Raw genomic sequence first — 15,839 nt, 5'->3', positions numbered from 1 at the left:
CCCTGAGTACATTTAGAAAGACTGAACAAATGGAGAATTTTTTTAATAGAAGGTTGGATCTTAAGAATTTTTAATTTTCCCCAAGTTACTAGGATTTTACCTCTGGATATGTTTAAGAAATATTTAATGGACGTGTTAAAATTCTCCACTGACTTAATTCTACCTCTGAATAAGATCTTCAATAATACTCCTATGAAGAATTCTCAGGCAGAATTGCCAACAGCACAAGGTCAACAAAGACAGATGGATTTGAATAATATTTTTACTATATTGGAAGAATCTATTACAGAATCAACACAAAGGGCTCCTTTTACAAAGCCGCGGTAGAGGCTGCTGCTGTAATAATTATTCCAACACCCATTGGGATTTAATGGGCTGTATTTTTCATTTAGCGTGTGGTTTGGGCGCGCTAATCTTGAGAGTGCGCTAAAAACACTAGCGCACCTTAGTAAAAGGAGCCCTAAATCTTGGAGCATCTTTGAAGTTGGCTTATCCTTATAAATGTCTGGTATGGTTGGGTAGGACCATATATGTATTTTTTGGCCTGAACAATTGAAAGCCTTCCTAGTTTTAAAAAAGATCACGTTAAATATGTTGAAGACTGGATTATAGTTAGGGAATCAACTGCAGTTGTGTGCTAGGGCTTTAGTTACATATAATTTTCTTGCTTGGACCTCCTTATCCTAAATATGTTTCTTCCCTTGTCCTTATTGTGGCCTAATTAAACTCTGGAATTTGTTGCCAGAGAATGTAGTGAAAGTGGTTAGCTTAGCAGAGTTTAAGAAAGTCCATAAGCCATTATTAAGATGGCTTGAGGAAATCCACAGCTTATACATAGGATAAATATGTTTTTCTCCTTGGGATCTTGCCAGGTACTTATGATCTGAGTTGGCCATTGTTCGAAACAATATACTAGACTTGATGGACCTTTGGTATGGCAACTCTTAAGGTCTTATGTAGATTAGAACATTTTTCCAGAGACCTGTATATGATTTCTGATAGTATAAATAACTCAGATGTAGTGAAAAATCCAATATAAATCAATCAATGACACGTTCACATGAATAATGCAAATAAAGGATCAAAAACTATAGCACAAGCCAGGTAAAACTGAAACAGGATAGTGCATGTAATTTAGTTGTGGATATGACTCTAATATCAATTTAGGAAGTACAATTAAGAAATGTAAAATATAAGTCATGCGGTTGTAATATCATCTTTCTCTTTCAGGCAGGACACCAGCGTTGGTGGGAGCAGGAAATTAGCATCAATGGAAAAATTCAAAAGGGAGAATTAATTACCAATAACCTGACAGAACTGATTAAACCAGAGCCGTATGAAGTTCGATTAACTCCCATCACCAGATTTGGTGAGGGAGACTCAGCTATTCGTATCATTAAATACAGTGGTAAGATTCATATTTTAAAATATAGACTTGAAAAAGCAAAGAAAAATATTTTGATTTTTAATAGAGGAACAATATGTGATTATAATTTTTTTGTTGAATATGGGGCTTATTTTCAAAGCACTTAGACATACTTAGGTCACTGCCTAGCCATCTAATTTACAAATTATGGATCACGCAGTTTCCATTATCCTTACACTCATCTGAACATAAGGACCTATTTTCTGAAATACACTAATGCATTCAAATAGATATCCTTAGTAAATACAGTAGGTCTCTTAGCTAGCTTTTTAGTTCCCCTGGAACAAATAGCAAATGCCAGGCAAAAATAGATACTATGCAGTGTAACCTTCTATGGCCAAAATCGTTTAAATGTCCAGAAGAATGCTTACTAATGTTGTTTTGTATGCACAAGTATCATTTATATAAATGTGCTCCAACCTGGACTATGCGTGGTAATCTGCTTTCAAAAGGAAGCCTCAGCCCCACCACTCCACCGCAAAAGTACTATCTCATTGCGAGAAGCTTTATGTGGTGCCTCATCATTGGCCGTCCTTATTTTATACCCCTTCTATGCTATGTCATGTTGTATTGTCATTCGAATAAATACTTCAATAAATATAAGTGATTCAATAAATATAAAGTGCTTATGCGTTGTTTATATTTTACTTAGCTTGTATTATTTAGCTTAGATCACAGCCAAAACCCAGGAGTCTGACCAGACATGTTTCGCATGTAATGCTTTATCAAGGGTCCCCCGAGGGTGCTGTCATCATCCGACTCCAAAATAAAAGAGAAATATAAGGCAAAAATAGATATGCAGGGCCCAATATTCAGTCGGTGGCAATCAGCATTTTGCTCACCTGCACCGGCGTTAAACCTGGAAATTCAGTGTCAGGCCATATCTGGGCACTGGATTGAATTGCTGGGTTTCTGGAGCTGGCTAATGCATAGCCATTTTAAGTATGATACTCATAAAAGTCCTCTTTTACTAAACCACAGTAGAGGTTTCTACCGAGGCCTGGAGCACGGACAGCAGATAAAGACCTGAATGGTCCATCCAGTCTGCCCAACCTTACCCACTCTTTAAATTACTGATCTAATTTAAATTTTCCTTCTTCTTAGCTATTTCTGGGCCAGAACCCAAAGCTCTGCCCGGTACTGTGCTTAGGTTCCATCTACTAAAGTCTCCGTCAAAGCTCACTACAGCCCATCTAAAGCATCCCAGCCATCGAAGCCCTCCCCAGCCCATTTTGTTGAACTTCTGTTGATACAGTACTGCTTAATGCTATATGACCATTTTAACTGTGATCAATATCAAATTTATACTTCTTCCTGACTTAACTGTGTCAGAAAATAATGGAAGTACTGAATGTGGATGCTATTTCATATCAGCCTGAACTTAAGTTACTGATGTATTTTATTATTACTGTATAGGAATATGTCAAAATGAGTCACAACATTTCAAAATGAATGCTATGTTGCTTAAGCTCAAATGATTTTAGGAGTGTAAAATGTAGAAAACTTACAAATCAAAAAACCCTTTCAAGCATGGGTATGAAGGAATGGAGGGAAATGTGAGGTAGGAGGAGCTATTTATTAAAAGAGGGTAAGGTGAATAGCACAGGAAATTGGCTAAAAATGTGTAACACATTATACCCCTTATTCTATAAATTTGAGTGCCCACTGTGACGCTTCGCTTGCAAAATTATGTGCCCAAGTCAAGGGCAGACTGATTATTGGGCAACCGGTCAACGCCCTAGTGCTCAGAATTGTAGGGGGTCCAATGCTTCTCTCCCAGGTGATAAAGTATCTCCCCTTCCTTCCAATTGGCTCCACACACTCCTGTGCTGTAGGCTGGCATCTATTTGGGAAACCGCAAACTGGAGCAGTACTTGTCAGTGTCCTGATCCCCTCTGTACTCTCCATCGGGCGGCCCAGACACAGGAAAACTGGTCAAGGAGCCAACTGCACAGGCGTTCTGCATGAAATTTGGCCAGTCCCATCCCCATGTATGCGTCAGAGGGAAGAAGGACTGGCTGAGCCATGCAGAGTGCTTGATCAGCTGGCTTCGCAACCAGTTTTCTTCTGGTTGGACCACCCATGGGAGAGTATGGAGGGGATTGGGACACTGACAAGTACTGTCGCAGTTTGTGGCTGTTGCTGATTTACACTGGTTTCCAAAATAGTTGCCGGCCCATGGCACAGGAGGGGAGGGAGGGACCCAATGATCCTGTCCACCCGAGGGCCCAGATGACTGTTAGCCTGTCCCTGACCCATTATAGAATAAGGTCAGTTATGGGTGTTACTTAATTGAATAATTAGATTCTAATTGGCTTTAACAAATTATTAGGCCATAATTTGTGTTGCTTGGCACTTATTAGCAGTTATGCATGCAACTGCCCCAGATTGGTATTCTACAAAATGTACACCAATTTTCATACTGTGCAGCTGCAAGGAGGAATGAATCTGGGAGGGGTGGGGGTTGGTCAAGGCTATTTGCCTGCATCATATAAAATAATTGCATTTATACATTTTGCTGGCATAAGTGCTCACAACTAAAGTTAATATATTAAAAAATGGCTTGCAAAAGAGTAAAAAAAAAAAGTCTTTGCTAATTGGATTAGCAATCAGTCTCATAGCAACAGCGATAACGTCCAAAAAGCCCAAATAATAGTCATTAGAAAACAGACCACAGCAGTGCTACCCAGAGTTGTTATGTTTTTACTGGGAATTTTATGCTCCACAATTTTCCTTCGGTTTCAGAAAATTTTATATTTATTGGTGAATGTTAAAACATTCTATCCAACATATAATCTTTGACATTACAGTTGTGGAGTTGAAGTGATGGCTTGGTTAAAATAAGGGGACAGATCCTTGAAAAAACCTGATGGCAAAACATATAGGACGTCCCCAACTAACATAAATAAAAGCTAAATAAAGAAGCATTTCAATTGTAGGCAGCGGTAGGTGTTCTGCCGCTGTCTGGCAGCCAATTGGGATGTGCGTTTATTTTAAAAAAAGATAAAGCCTACACTGTAAGCATTTGTCGACAGTGCAGGGAGATACCTAAGAACATTTAAACTCACCCAAAGATGGGCATGGTCGTGATTTTGCTTGGAAGTGGTCTTGGGCAAGCTTAAGCTGACCTAGGTATCTCCCTAGGGCCGTGACAGATGCCTGAAATGTAGACCACCAAGCCCCCCACCCTCCCGGTTGTTGCCCAGCAGGACTGATACCCACTCTTTCCTGCCGCCATGCCCCTAAACCCCCGACACACACACACCCTTCTATCACTACCCCTCCAGAACTCCTGACACCCCCAACCGCTGATACCCTCAAACCTCAACCCCCCCAACACCCACCCAACTTTAACAGCCCCCCAACATCCCCAAACCTGAACACCTACCTGCCACCTCTAAGCCCACTCCAACACCCCCTTGCTGTACCTTTGTCAAAGTTTTGGGCTTGCCCTGTTGACGAGCTGATTGCTTGAACAGATGTTCTCTGGCATTGGACTGTGGATTCAGTGTTCAGTGTTGGCTGTGTATTAATTTATTTGTGATTTTTTATTGTCATTATATTTACTATAATATTGATTTGGATCACTTTATATTATTTTTCTTACCGCGTTTTTGTGATATATTCTTTTATATATTATTAAAATTACCTCAAATTCAAAGACTTGTAAATAAAAATGCTGTTTTTTTATTTTTTTGTCATATACAATTTTTTAATTATTATTTACTTCTGCTGTTTTTATAGTCTATAATCCCTTCCCACATTCTTCTGCCACCACATATATTGCTATATTAAATTATCTTACATCAATGCATAAAGAAATTATGCAAAACGCATATTTTTAAATAAAATGTGCACATGCTTAATAGTGTCGCAAAATAGTATTGTATCTCACATCCCCACCACTACCTTTTTACAAAGCTGCGCTATAGGCTGCCGCTGTAGTAACTGCCCCAAAGCCCCTAGAGATTTAAAGGACTTTTGCTGTGTGGCTTTGTAAAAGGGGGAGAAATAGCTTGTCTTTGATTGCTCATCAGATTCTCCAGTCCTGCCTTAAACCCTCCAAATCTTGCCCCCACCCATATTTTTGGTCTAGTGATACAATTCTAAGTCTGCAGTAAACTTAGCTTATGGGGGGCTGAGCCCTATGACTGCTTGATCTCTGGGGGATACTGCTATCACCAGTGTTGAGAAGTATTTTAAATACAAATATTTAAAATAGTAACTAAAATACATTAGAATTGTTTTTCAGAAATACAGTGATGCCTTGGAATCCGAACTTAATCCGTTCCAGAACCCCGTTTGAGTTCCAAAATGTTTGAGTTCCAAGACAATTTTTCCCATTGAAAATAATAGAAACTGGATTAATCCGTTCCTCGGTCCCACAAACTCAAATTTTAACAGTAAATACACTGGATTTTAAGGTAAAATATTAACAAATATTCCAAAGCAGCATTCAGATTCTGGGGCAGAAACACACACATACAATGTGCAGGGTGTTAGGATTCCAAAGCAGAGTTTGGATTCTGGGGCAAAATTTACTACATAAAAAAGTTCAGATTCCAAAACGTTTGAGTTCTGGGGCGTTCGGATTCCGAGGTACCACTGTATTCGAAATACTATCCTGCTTTGGTACTTGCTTTGTACTTTAAATACTTATTCCCACAGATATGTTCCCCTGAATTTAACACGTCTTATTTTATTTGAAGCCTCATTTTGTGCAAAGGGGCCTAGTTATTAATAACATGTTAAAGGTGTTAGCGCATGCTATTGCAGTAGTGTAAACATCAGTTGTTCTAGCTGTTTATTAAGAGATACCTACAGTAGCCTATACTAACCTTTTTATTGTATTTATTTTTTATAGCTCCCATTAACCCTCACTTACGTAAGTACTGAATCTCTTTCATTGATATGATTGTGATGCATCAAATGTAATGAACCTAGGGGCCTTTTTACTAAAACGTCCTGCAGTAATTTGTGAATGTGCGCACAATAAATGCGCACTAAATAATTAAAATTATTTTTTTTTCTGGTGCAGAGTGGATGTTGCTATGCTAACCTGTTAACGTATCGACATTACAAGTGCTAACTGGTCAGTATATAGAAAACACAGTAGCTCTCAGGTCCAGATTCTATAAATAGCCACTAAGCTCCCCTACATTGTAGACACCACTCGGCGCAGTTGTCAATCAACCACATGGCGTCACTTATAGAATCCTGCCTAGCAGCACCTAGGTATGCTAAGGTGTCGCTGTGTGTCCTAGAGGTAAGCGCCGGTACATTAGGCCAGGCTTTACTTGATCTAACTTACCTACACCTAACTCGGATGCCTAGCAATGTCTAAGTCAACCACACCTATTTTCCGCCTCTAAGCACGCCTACTTTTCAGATAGGCATCGTTAGGAGGGTGTCTCGACTTGGGCGATGCTAGGTGTCCTAAGAGTTTGGACTCTTGTTAATTTAGGGTTTTGTTTTTTTTTATTTGCTGAAAACTGGTGCGGTGAATTTCCACACCAATTAAATCAATTTAAAAAAGTTGCGTGCAGATTCTAAAGTTAGGCATTTCTAGGTGTCCTTGATTAGGGTGCCTAGCGGTGTCTAATGTAGATGTCCTATACAGAATCTGGCCCAGGCCTCAGGCCCAGATTCTATATACGATGGCTGCCGATCACGTGTCAGGCACGTGACTGTGCCGTTTATAGAATTGCACCTTTGGGAAAGGTAGGCATCAGAAATATAGGCCAGGGTTTTCAAGGCCTACATTTCCAGTGCCCACCTTTGACGTGAATTGTGCCTACAAAGCTCATTACAATGCCTAATACCACTTCTGGCATTGGCCACGCCCACAGTGGCATTAAGCATCATAAAATACCTCCATAGGCACGATTCCAATGCCATTTTTTAGATGCCATTAAGTGCCTACTTTTTTTTTTTTTAACCAATTACAATCAGTTTTAAATAGCATTTTCAACTTAAGTTAGGTGTCAGTGGAATGCCTACCAGATCCTAACTTAAGGCACCTTTTATAGAATCTGGGCCTTAATGTCTACAAAATTGGAGGCAGTAAATGCTCCTATGGCAATCTGTAAAATTTGCTGCATGTTAATGACAACATTGATGCATGGCAATTAATGAAAAAAAAATATAAAATAGACTAATTTATGGTTGTAGTAAAAATGGCCTTAGCACACAGGACCCCTTAGTAAAAAGACCCCTTAAGAGTAGTAGTATTAAAAAAAAAATTGTTTCTTGGGACTTAAAAAGTATTTATAAATCTGCGTATTTTTTCAAATGCAACTTTGCATATTTTGGGGTCGATATAAGGCCATCCAAATAAGTAGAGACTTCTTGAGCTCCTTTAATGTTGTCATAATTGTTTAAAGTGGAGGGTGGGGGCTTTTAAAGCATAGGAGAATTCAGATAGACTGGGATATTCAATACAGGTGCGCAGATTAGGCCTGGCATTAAATATGTATGTCATTTTCTACCCAGGTCAGCCATCGCCTTTATAATTGTGGATGGCCATACACTCATGCATATTCATTATTATAATTCCGAAAACCCAACTGCCTAGGTTTGTATCCAGAAGAGAGTTGAGAAGCACCTTTTTATAGAACATAACATTTATAGCTTTTTTCAAGTATAATAGAATGAAAACAATCTGTGTATTTATTTTAGTAGTAGATCTAAGAAATATATTTATAGCAAATATTCAAGAACCTATTGCAGAGCATGAAAAGGCTTCCCATTGATTGAATTCCGTATGGGATAAATACATAAAAGTACAATTTTTACCTCTCCATAGTTAAATTTATAGCATGTCATTTGCCAGAGCTCCCTTGCCTGAGAAACTATGAAAAAAAAATTTCATCAGAACATACCGGGTCCGACATAAATCTTTTATAGAAGAAAAATGGGTCACTAAGATGATCAAATATATCTTTTTATGACAAATTAACAAATGGATATTAATTGTCATCACTTCCTGACGTTAATTTCTACTGTTCACATTTGACATACCTACTCACTTTCCCTCTGAGTAACCAAACCGATGGTGGACATATCATAACTATACAGAAGTCAATTTTCAGAACTACATATGATTTATATATCATTTCAAGTCCCCGTCTTGTATATCTTTATAATCATTTATGTCCACCACCACCTACTCATCTTATTTTTATTTATTAATAACTAAGGTGACCATACGTCCCATTTTGAACGGGACCATCCTGTTTTAAGATCCCCTGTCCCGTTGTCCCCACACATAGCTTTGGGACGCCGAAATGTCCTGTTTTCAGGGACAGCGTCCCGAAGCTATGCGTGGAGACAATGGGACAGGCATCACTTTCTGTCCCTCCCTGCCGTGCAAAATAAAAAACCTCCCTCTCAGGGCCGGATTACAGGATAGACCCAGTAGGCACATGCCTAGGGCCTGAAATGGTCAGGGGGGGCTCGCCAGTGTTGTGGTTTAGGGCTGTTTGAGTCCTCGCATTTCTCCCCACCTTTGCTGGATTTGCCGGCAGCAGCATCTTGTTCATCGCCCCCCTTTCCCCCCCCCCCCGGTGCAGCCAAACCCTCGTTGACCCTCCCATCCGACCCTCCCACTGCGAGACGGCCACAAACCTCCCGGCTCCAGCAGCGTCAGCAGCCGCAGCACTCTATATACGCTACTTTGTGGCCTTCTACCGTACTTATCACCATCACTGATGATGAAAAAAATAAATGGTCACATTATTAATAACCCAACTTTTGAATTTATAATACCAATAAATATTATATCTAAAAAACCATTCATATAAAGCCTATGACTGAAAAAACATTTCACTTTTTATATAGGGCAACATTTATCTTAGGGGATCCTGCCACCGTCAATGTTGATATGTAGTAAAGACTCCCGACGCCCTTTATTTGAGTGAGTGTTTCAACCCAAAATGGGTCTTTCTCGAGGGGATATTGAAAATGCGTTGCCTCTCTAGATTAATTACCATAACTGCCAACCATGCTGCGGTGCCTCTGCAAGCTGATATAAGGAAGGAATCTAACAAAAAACTTTTCCAGAATCACTCCAAATTTATTAACAGAAGAGCATTACTTCTTTATCATAAATAGCAGCCTTCACTGGCAGGCCAGAAACTGAACTGAAGCTTATGGAGATATAAAAGACAAGATCCCTCCATCAGTTTGACAAATTGCCTTTGAGATGCATGCTTTTATGTGAGATCGTTAATGATTCCAATTGACTTACCAAACAGCTCCTTGATAACCACTCAAATATCAGAACAAAAATGTGTGAACTGAAAATCCGTCACCTAGAGAGATCCCTCTATGTCTGAGGTAAACCATGTTGAGAGAGAGAGAAAAAAAAAATAAAAACAACACAGGTTATTTATACTCTGGTACAAAACCCAGTGGCAACTTCTTGCTCCATTTAATTTCTCCTTCTACACCCCCACCACAATCTTTCCTCATCACACCTCTCTTTCATTAAAAATAAATTAGATTTCCCACAGAGCGATGACTGCTATTATAAACACTTGTAGATTCAAAAGTATAAAAACTCATAGATCTATTAACCTCTAGAGTGTTATAAGATGAGCCTCGTGTGGCCAATAAAGATGTTCCTGCTGTGTGTTACTAAAGTGTACTGTACATATAATACAGTAATGCAAACAGAGAGAACTGAGAAACTGAACAGCCTTGAGCATAATCAAATGTACATTTATAAATCTTCGGGCTGTTAATAAGAACTGACTTTTACCATTTTTACATTGCTATCTTTTATTTGTTTAGTCATCCTTACTTTATTAAATGAGGGAGGGGGCGTATTGCATAAGTGAATTGAGCACGGTTTTTGCACGTTCAAGAAGTGATAAATATCTGGTTCCTCTCTTGCAGACAGAGGGCCAATGTATTGAAAAGCAGATAGTATGGATGCAGTTTCCCCAATTGGTGGGCAGCTGCAGATACTATTGAACTGCTTACAGCTTATACCCCAAAATAATACTCTACGGGGCTCTCTTCCAGCAACAATTTATTATTTCTATAGATCAGTGTCTTACTCTATGCTGCTCTGTCTGAGTATGTATGTGTGTATTTTTCTCATTTACCAAATTGTGTATTTTGTATGGCATGTGTAACATCCATTACCTTATTGTAAAGCATTGTCATTCAGTAAAACTGAGACTTGAAACTCCCCCCCCCAAAAAAAAAGTGATAAATATGCAAAGTAGGTGCACAGAAAATATTCTCCCCAATATTTACACACCTCAGTCAATTTTGATGTCAAATGCTGGCTATGATATTTAAATTTATACCTGGGTATTCAGCATGGGGCCATACCTGGATACCAGCACAAAATGTCCAGGTATATGGCAACTGCCAAAAGTTATCTGAGCACTGCCAAAATTCAGTTATCAGGATAACTGACACTGAATAACCAGATAATTTCTGACTCCGCCTTGATTCTGGACTGCCCCAGTGAGGCAGTCAGGAAAGATTTTCAGTGTCATCATCCAGATAAAGCACCAATTTATTTTGGTACTACTTACCCAGCTGAGATTCTCCTGTAAATGTGGCTCTTTTTTCCCTCAGAATACTCATTATCCCCCCCCCCCCTTTACAAAACCGTAGCGTGGATTTTAGCTCCGGCCGCGGCAGTAACAGCTCTGATGCTTATAAGCACCCTATGCTATGGTTTTGTAAAAGGGGGGGTATATTTTTTATGATCCATGGGGACGGGGTGTGGAAGGCAGTAGTGCACAGTTTGGCTAGTATTGTCCTGGCCTCAGTTATTTTAAAAAGAATGAATGTGAGACGTTTATGCATTTCTTTTTTTTTGTGGTTATAACAGTTCCCTATGTTGTTTTGGTTGATTTCTCCCCCCAAGGGTGACCCTTCAAATGCGCGCATGACATTGGCACACTGACAATTCCCCCCCCCCCAACATTTGCACGCAGGACAAATGTGCGATGCCCAAAACCCTTCATTTTCTGCTCTCGGGAGGGGGGTATTCATGCTTTTATTGAGGGGGAAAACTCCCCATACACTTACTATTTCCGCTGTCCTCATGCTTTGACCACTTAGAACTTGCTCTGCCACCTATTGCCTTCCCGTTTCCGATCAGGGTGTGTGTGGGGGGGGCTCTGAATTCGAACATTGCCGTAACCCCCACCCCGAAAATCCCGCTCCCTTCATGCGCACATGTCAGAGCACTATTGTCCTGTGTGCTACTGATGGTGTGACTATGGGGCTCATTTTCAATAAAAGAAAAACCTCCAAAAAGTGACATTAAAGGGCAGATGAACCCTTCCAATTAGCTATTTTCTAGACGGATTTCAATGCTGTTGAGCAGTAGTTCATCTAAATCTCAAGGGGGCATGTTGGAGGTGTGGTGTGTGCAGGGCTAAGATGGGCTATGACTTGGACATTTTTCTGCCTTAATCAAACATTTAAGAATACGTCCAGGACACGATTTGGACTTTTGAAGCTGGCCTGTTTTAATAAGGGATCTATTCCAACCAGATGACCACTGGAGGAATGTAAACATGATATCCATACACTCCCCCAGTGGTCACTGACTCCTTTCACACCCAGTGGCATAGCAAGGGTGAGCGGCACCCGGGTTGGTGGCACTCCTCCCCGCCCTCTTCTCCACCCTCCCTGTTGCGCATGCGTGCCCCTTCTCCATACCATTTTAACTTTGGCGCGAGCAGCCAGCAATTGTTGCCTGCATCAGTTTTAGCGCTCTCTCTGATGTCACATCCTAGGTGTGGGTCCTGGAAGTGACGTCAGAGAGAGCGCCAAAGCTGACGCGGGCAACAATTGCTGGCTGCCCGCACCAAAGTTAAAATGGTACAGGGGAAGAGAAGGGGTATGCGTGGCAGGGGGAGGAGTGGGAAGGGGGCGGAGAGGAGGAGGGGGTGCCAGCACCCCAAACAAGATGGTGCCTGAGGTGGACCACCCCCTCACCCCCCCTCCTTACTACGCCACTGCTCACAACCCCAATAATGTGAATGAAACAGTACATACCTGCATGTATGATAGCTTCAGATGGTATGGCCAGTCCTGTCAGAGCAGCAAACAGGTCTCTGGAGTAGCCTGGTGGTCGGTGCAGAGAAGGAGACCCAGGCCCACATTCAACTCTAACTATTACACTTGTGGCACAAAGTGTGAGCCTACTAAAACCCACCCAAAACCTACTGTACTGACACCTGCAGGCATAAGGGCTATTGGGATGATATACATTTGGGTACAGTAGGTTCTGTGTGAGTTTTGGAGGGCTGCCCATACCCTGTAAAGAGGTTATGGTGAAATGTGTACCTGGGACCTTGTATATGAAGGTCACTGCAGTGTCTGCTTAGCTGGGATGTCTGTGTGACTCGTCTGCTAAGAATTCTGGCCTTTCCTATGTCCCAGTGGTGGAGTTTTGTGAGTTTATCATTTGGATGTTGTTTTTCCAAAAATGGTCAAAAACACTAAAGGCAAACACATCTAGAAATGGTCATTTTAATTTTAAAAAAAGAGGCATTTTGCTATTTTGGAAAATGGCCATTTTCTGTACCCGATTTTTGGACTCACTTTCAAAAACTTGTAAACTCGGATTTAGGCATCATATTGAAAATGTTCCTCTGTATTAAATATATCATTTCTTGTCAGTTTGGAGTCTTTATTCCTATTCCAAAAAAATGCTAAATTTCTTTATTCAAAGTTCTTTGATGTATATTTTAAATTCAAATTAAAAAATAAAAATTACGCTGTTGAATTGTTTTATAGCCAAATGGTTTCAAAATAAATGTAGTGGAACTTTGCTAATTATGGGTCAATGAAAACAATAGTAATGCTTAAAACTGTTGATTGGCTCTAGTTTTCAAGACATGCTACTGGGTCAGAATATACAACCCTTGACTTGCGAGGATAAGTGAGTTAGACAGAGAAAGAATTTCAGTTTAAACTGGAAATGAAAATTACATCTTTGCATCTATGAATAAATCTAATTGTGGATAATACTTGTTTTATAAAGAAAACAATAAATCAGAGGTGGACTCATGGTAATCTGGGCCTCCAGGCACTATGGGTCATGGTAGAGAATGACACAGGGACAAATTTTTCCCCATCCCCACAAGAACTCATTTTCCTGTCCCATCCTTGTGAGTTCTTTTCCTGTCTCTGCCCCATTCCTGCAAGCTCCTTCCTCATCTGCATAAGCCTCAAATACTTTAAAATCATAAGTGTTTGAGGCTTGTGCGGTTAAGGCAGAGCTTACAGAAAAGGGAAAGGGACAGCGACAAAACTCACGGGGACAGAACGGGGAAATTGAGTCCCTGTGTCATTCTCTAGGTCATGGGACCCTAACTATTTATAAAAAATGGTTAAACTAGATGGAAGCTAAAAGAGAGTGGTCCCCCTACTCCTGTAGGAAAACATAAATGTTCTGAAATGTTTCTGTCTCTAGACATAGGTTTCTGTCTAAGCAGTCTCTCTTTAATCGAGTAAACTGCCATACTCTCATGCTCACTGATAAATGTATGTTGTTCCATGCCTGCAATTAATTGGTCACACATTTTCACCATATTGTCTATAGGGATTTTTTTCATCATCACTACTATCCTCATACTTTTCTTTAACACTATTTCAGTAGTTTCTCCATCACTCAAAGAATATACAAATAGGGTTTCTGCCAGGTACTCATGACATGGATTGGCCACTGTTGGAAACAAAATACTTAGGCTTGATAGGCCATTGGTCTGACTCAGTATGGCTATTTTTATGTTCTTATGAAGGTGCATCTATGTCAATGTTCAGCACTTCATTGATATAGTTTGCCTCTAACTTATTCATACTTTTGGCTGACACCTTTCTGGCATAATCAATGAGGTTTTATATCATCATCTTCTCATCGTTGACATGGAAACCTTCAAATTCTTCTTCTTTAGGTTCATTTCCATCAAACATCATTGATGGCTATAGGATGTGCCAAACATTTTTTCATGTTGATTTAGTTTCATCTTTCCAAGCATTAACAAGTGCATAAATGACATCTGTAAGACTAAACTCTTTCAGGAAGTCTTAGATTCTTATGCCTCTGTTCACTGCATCAAGTATGCTCTTCCTGGAGCATAAAATTCCTTAGTCACAAGGCTAAATCACACGTTGTGTGTATGTGTGTGGGGGGGGGGGGGGGAAGGTAAGTAAGTGTAAGAAACATTACTTTTTTACAAGACGTTCTTGAGGGAGTTGTGCAGGACAGTTGTTTATAACCAATAAAGCATTAGTTTTCTTCCAGTTCAACTTCTCTATAATGAGCTTGTGCTTCTAGGACAAAGTAGTTATTAAACCAGTAAACATTTCTCTGGTTAACTATGTTCTCCATAATAATGCACAGGAAGACAGCATACACCTTTGAAATATCTTAGATGTGGGCTTTTTTCAATCACTGACAACTTCAATTTGTGTGTGCCTGCAGCATTGGTACACACAAGAAGAGTCACATTGTCCTTTGTGTCCTTGAAATCTGTACATGCTCGTTCATCAGCTGTTGTTAATGTATTTCTAGAGACAAAGTACCAGTAGAGAGCTGTTTTATCAGCATTGTAAATTTGTTCAGGGCTAAGGTTTACATCAGATAACATCTTGGCAAATTTGTCAATGTAACTTTCAGCTGCATCATAATCAGCAAAAGCTTTTTCAGCATAGATTTTGAGATATTGCTTAAAGCTTCTTAAATTTCTGCAGCCCACCTTCTAAATATTCGCATTCACCTTCAATGTTCAGTGCATGACCATCAAACGTGTCAGTAGCATACATTGACTTCTTTATTGTTGAACCCACACAATGAGCACATGGTCCAGGTCTTCATTTTCTTTGCCCTGTGCAATGTTGACCTATTTTTCATTAGTTTCTGGTAATTACTGTGTACTTTGTAGGAAAGGCGTGAGAGGGGAGATATGATAGAGACGTTTAAATGCCTACGTAATATAAATGCGCATAAATCGAGTCTCTTTAATTTGAAAGGAAATTCGGCAATGATAACAGCATAGGATGAAGTTAAGAGGTGATAGGCTCCGGAGTAATCTAAGGAAATACTTTTTTACAGAAAGGGTGGTAGATGCATGGAACAGTCTCCCAGAAAAGGTGGTGGAGACAGAGACTGTGTCTGAATTCAAAAGGGATAGGCATGTGGGATAGGCACATGGGATCTCTTGGAAAGAGAAAGAGATAATGGTTACTGCGGGGGAGGGGCGCCTCTCACCCTCGCTACACCACTGCTTTTAGAAGTGTTGAGAAAGGACAGATGCAACGCACCTGTGTGGTTTGAGTATGTCATGTCTGGGGACTTCCGGTGTCAAAACCTTTGATTTTTTTGAGCTGTTAGATTTTTGGAGTTTTGAAAAAAATATTGTGTATCTGTACA

General features: G+C 40.1%; 1 protein-coding gene across 3 annotated transcripts in view; it reads left to right on the top strand.

The window, feature by feature from the left end:
* The window catches only part of MDGA2 (MAM domain containing glycosylphosphatidylinositol anchor 2), a 1,122,977-nt gene that overhangs the window by 1,042,264 nt on the left and 64,874 nt on the right, over nt 1–15,839 (top strand). For all 3 annotated transcript variants that reach the window (XM_033952215.1, XM_033952214.1, XM_033952216.1), the window contains exons 11-12: nt 1,231–1,408; nt 6,291–6,311. In XM_033952215.1, coding sequence (XP_033808106.1) covers nt 1,231–1,408; nt 6,291–6,311 — 199 coding nt within the window. The remainder of the gene's footprint in view (nt 1–1,230; nt 1,409–6,290; nt 6,312–15,839) is intronic.

Source organism: Geotrypetes seraphini, chromosome 7 (genome assembly GCF_902459505.1).
Source record: "Geotrypetes seraphini chromosome 7, aGeoSer1.1, whole genome shotgun sequence".
Classification (NCBI taxonomy): Eukaryota; Metazoa; Chordata; class Amphibia; order Gymnophiona; family Dermophiidae; genus Geotrypetes; species Geotrypetes seraphini.
The sequence above is the reverse complement of the archived record's forward strand: the minus strand, read 5'-3'. Positions and strand labels throughout refer to the sequence as shown.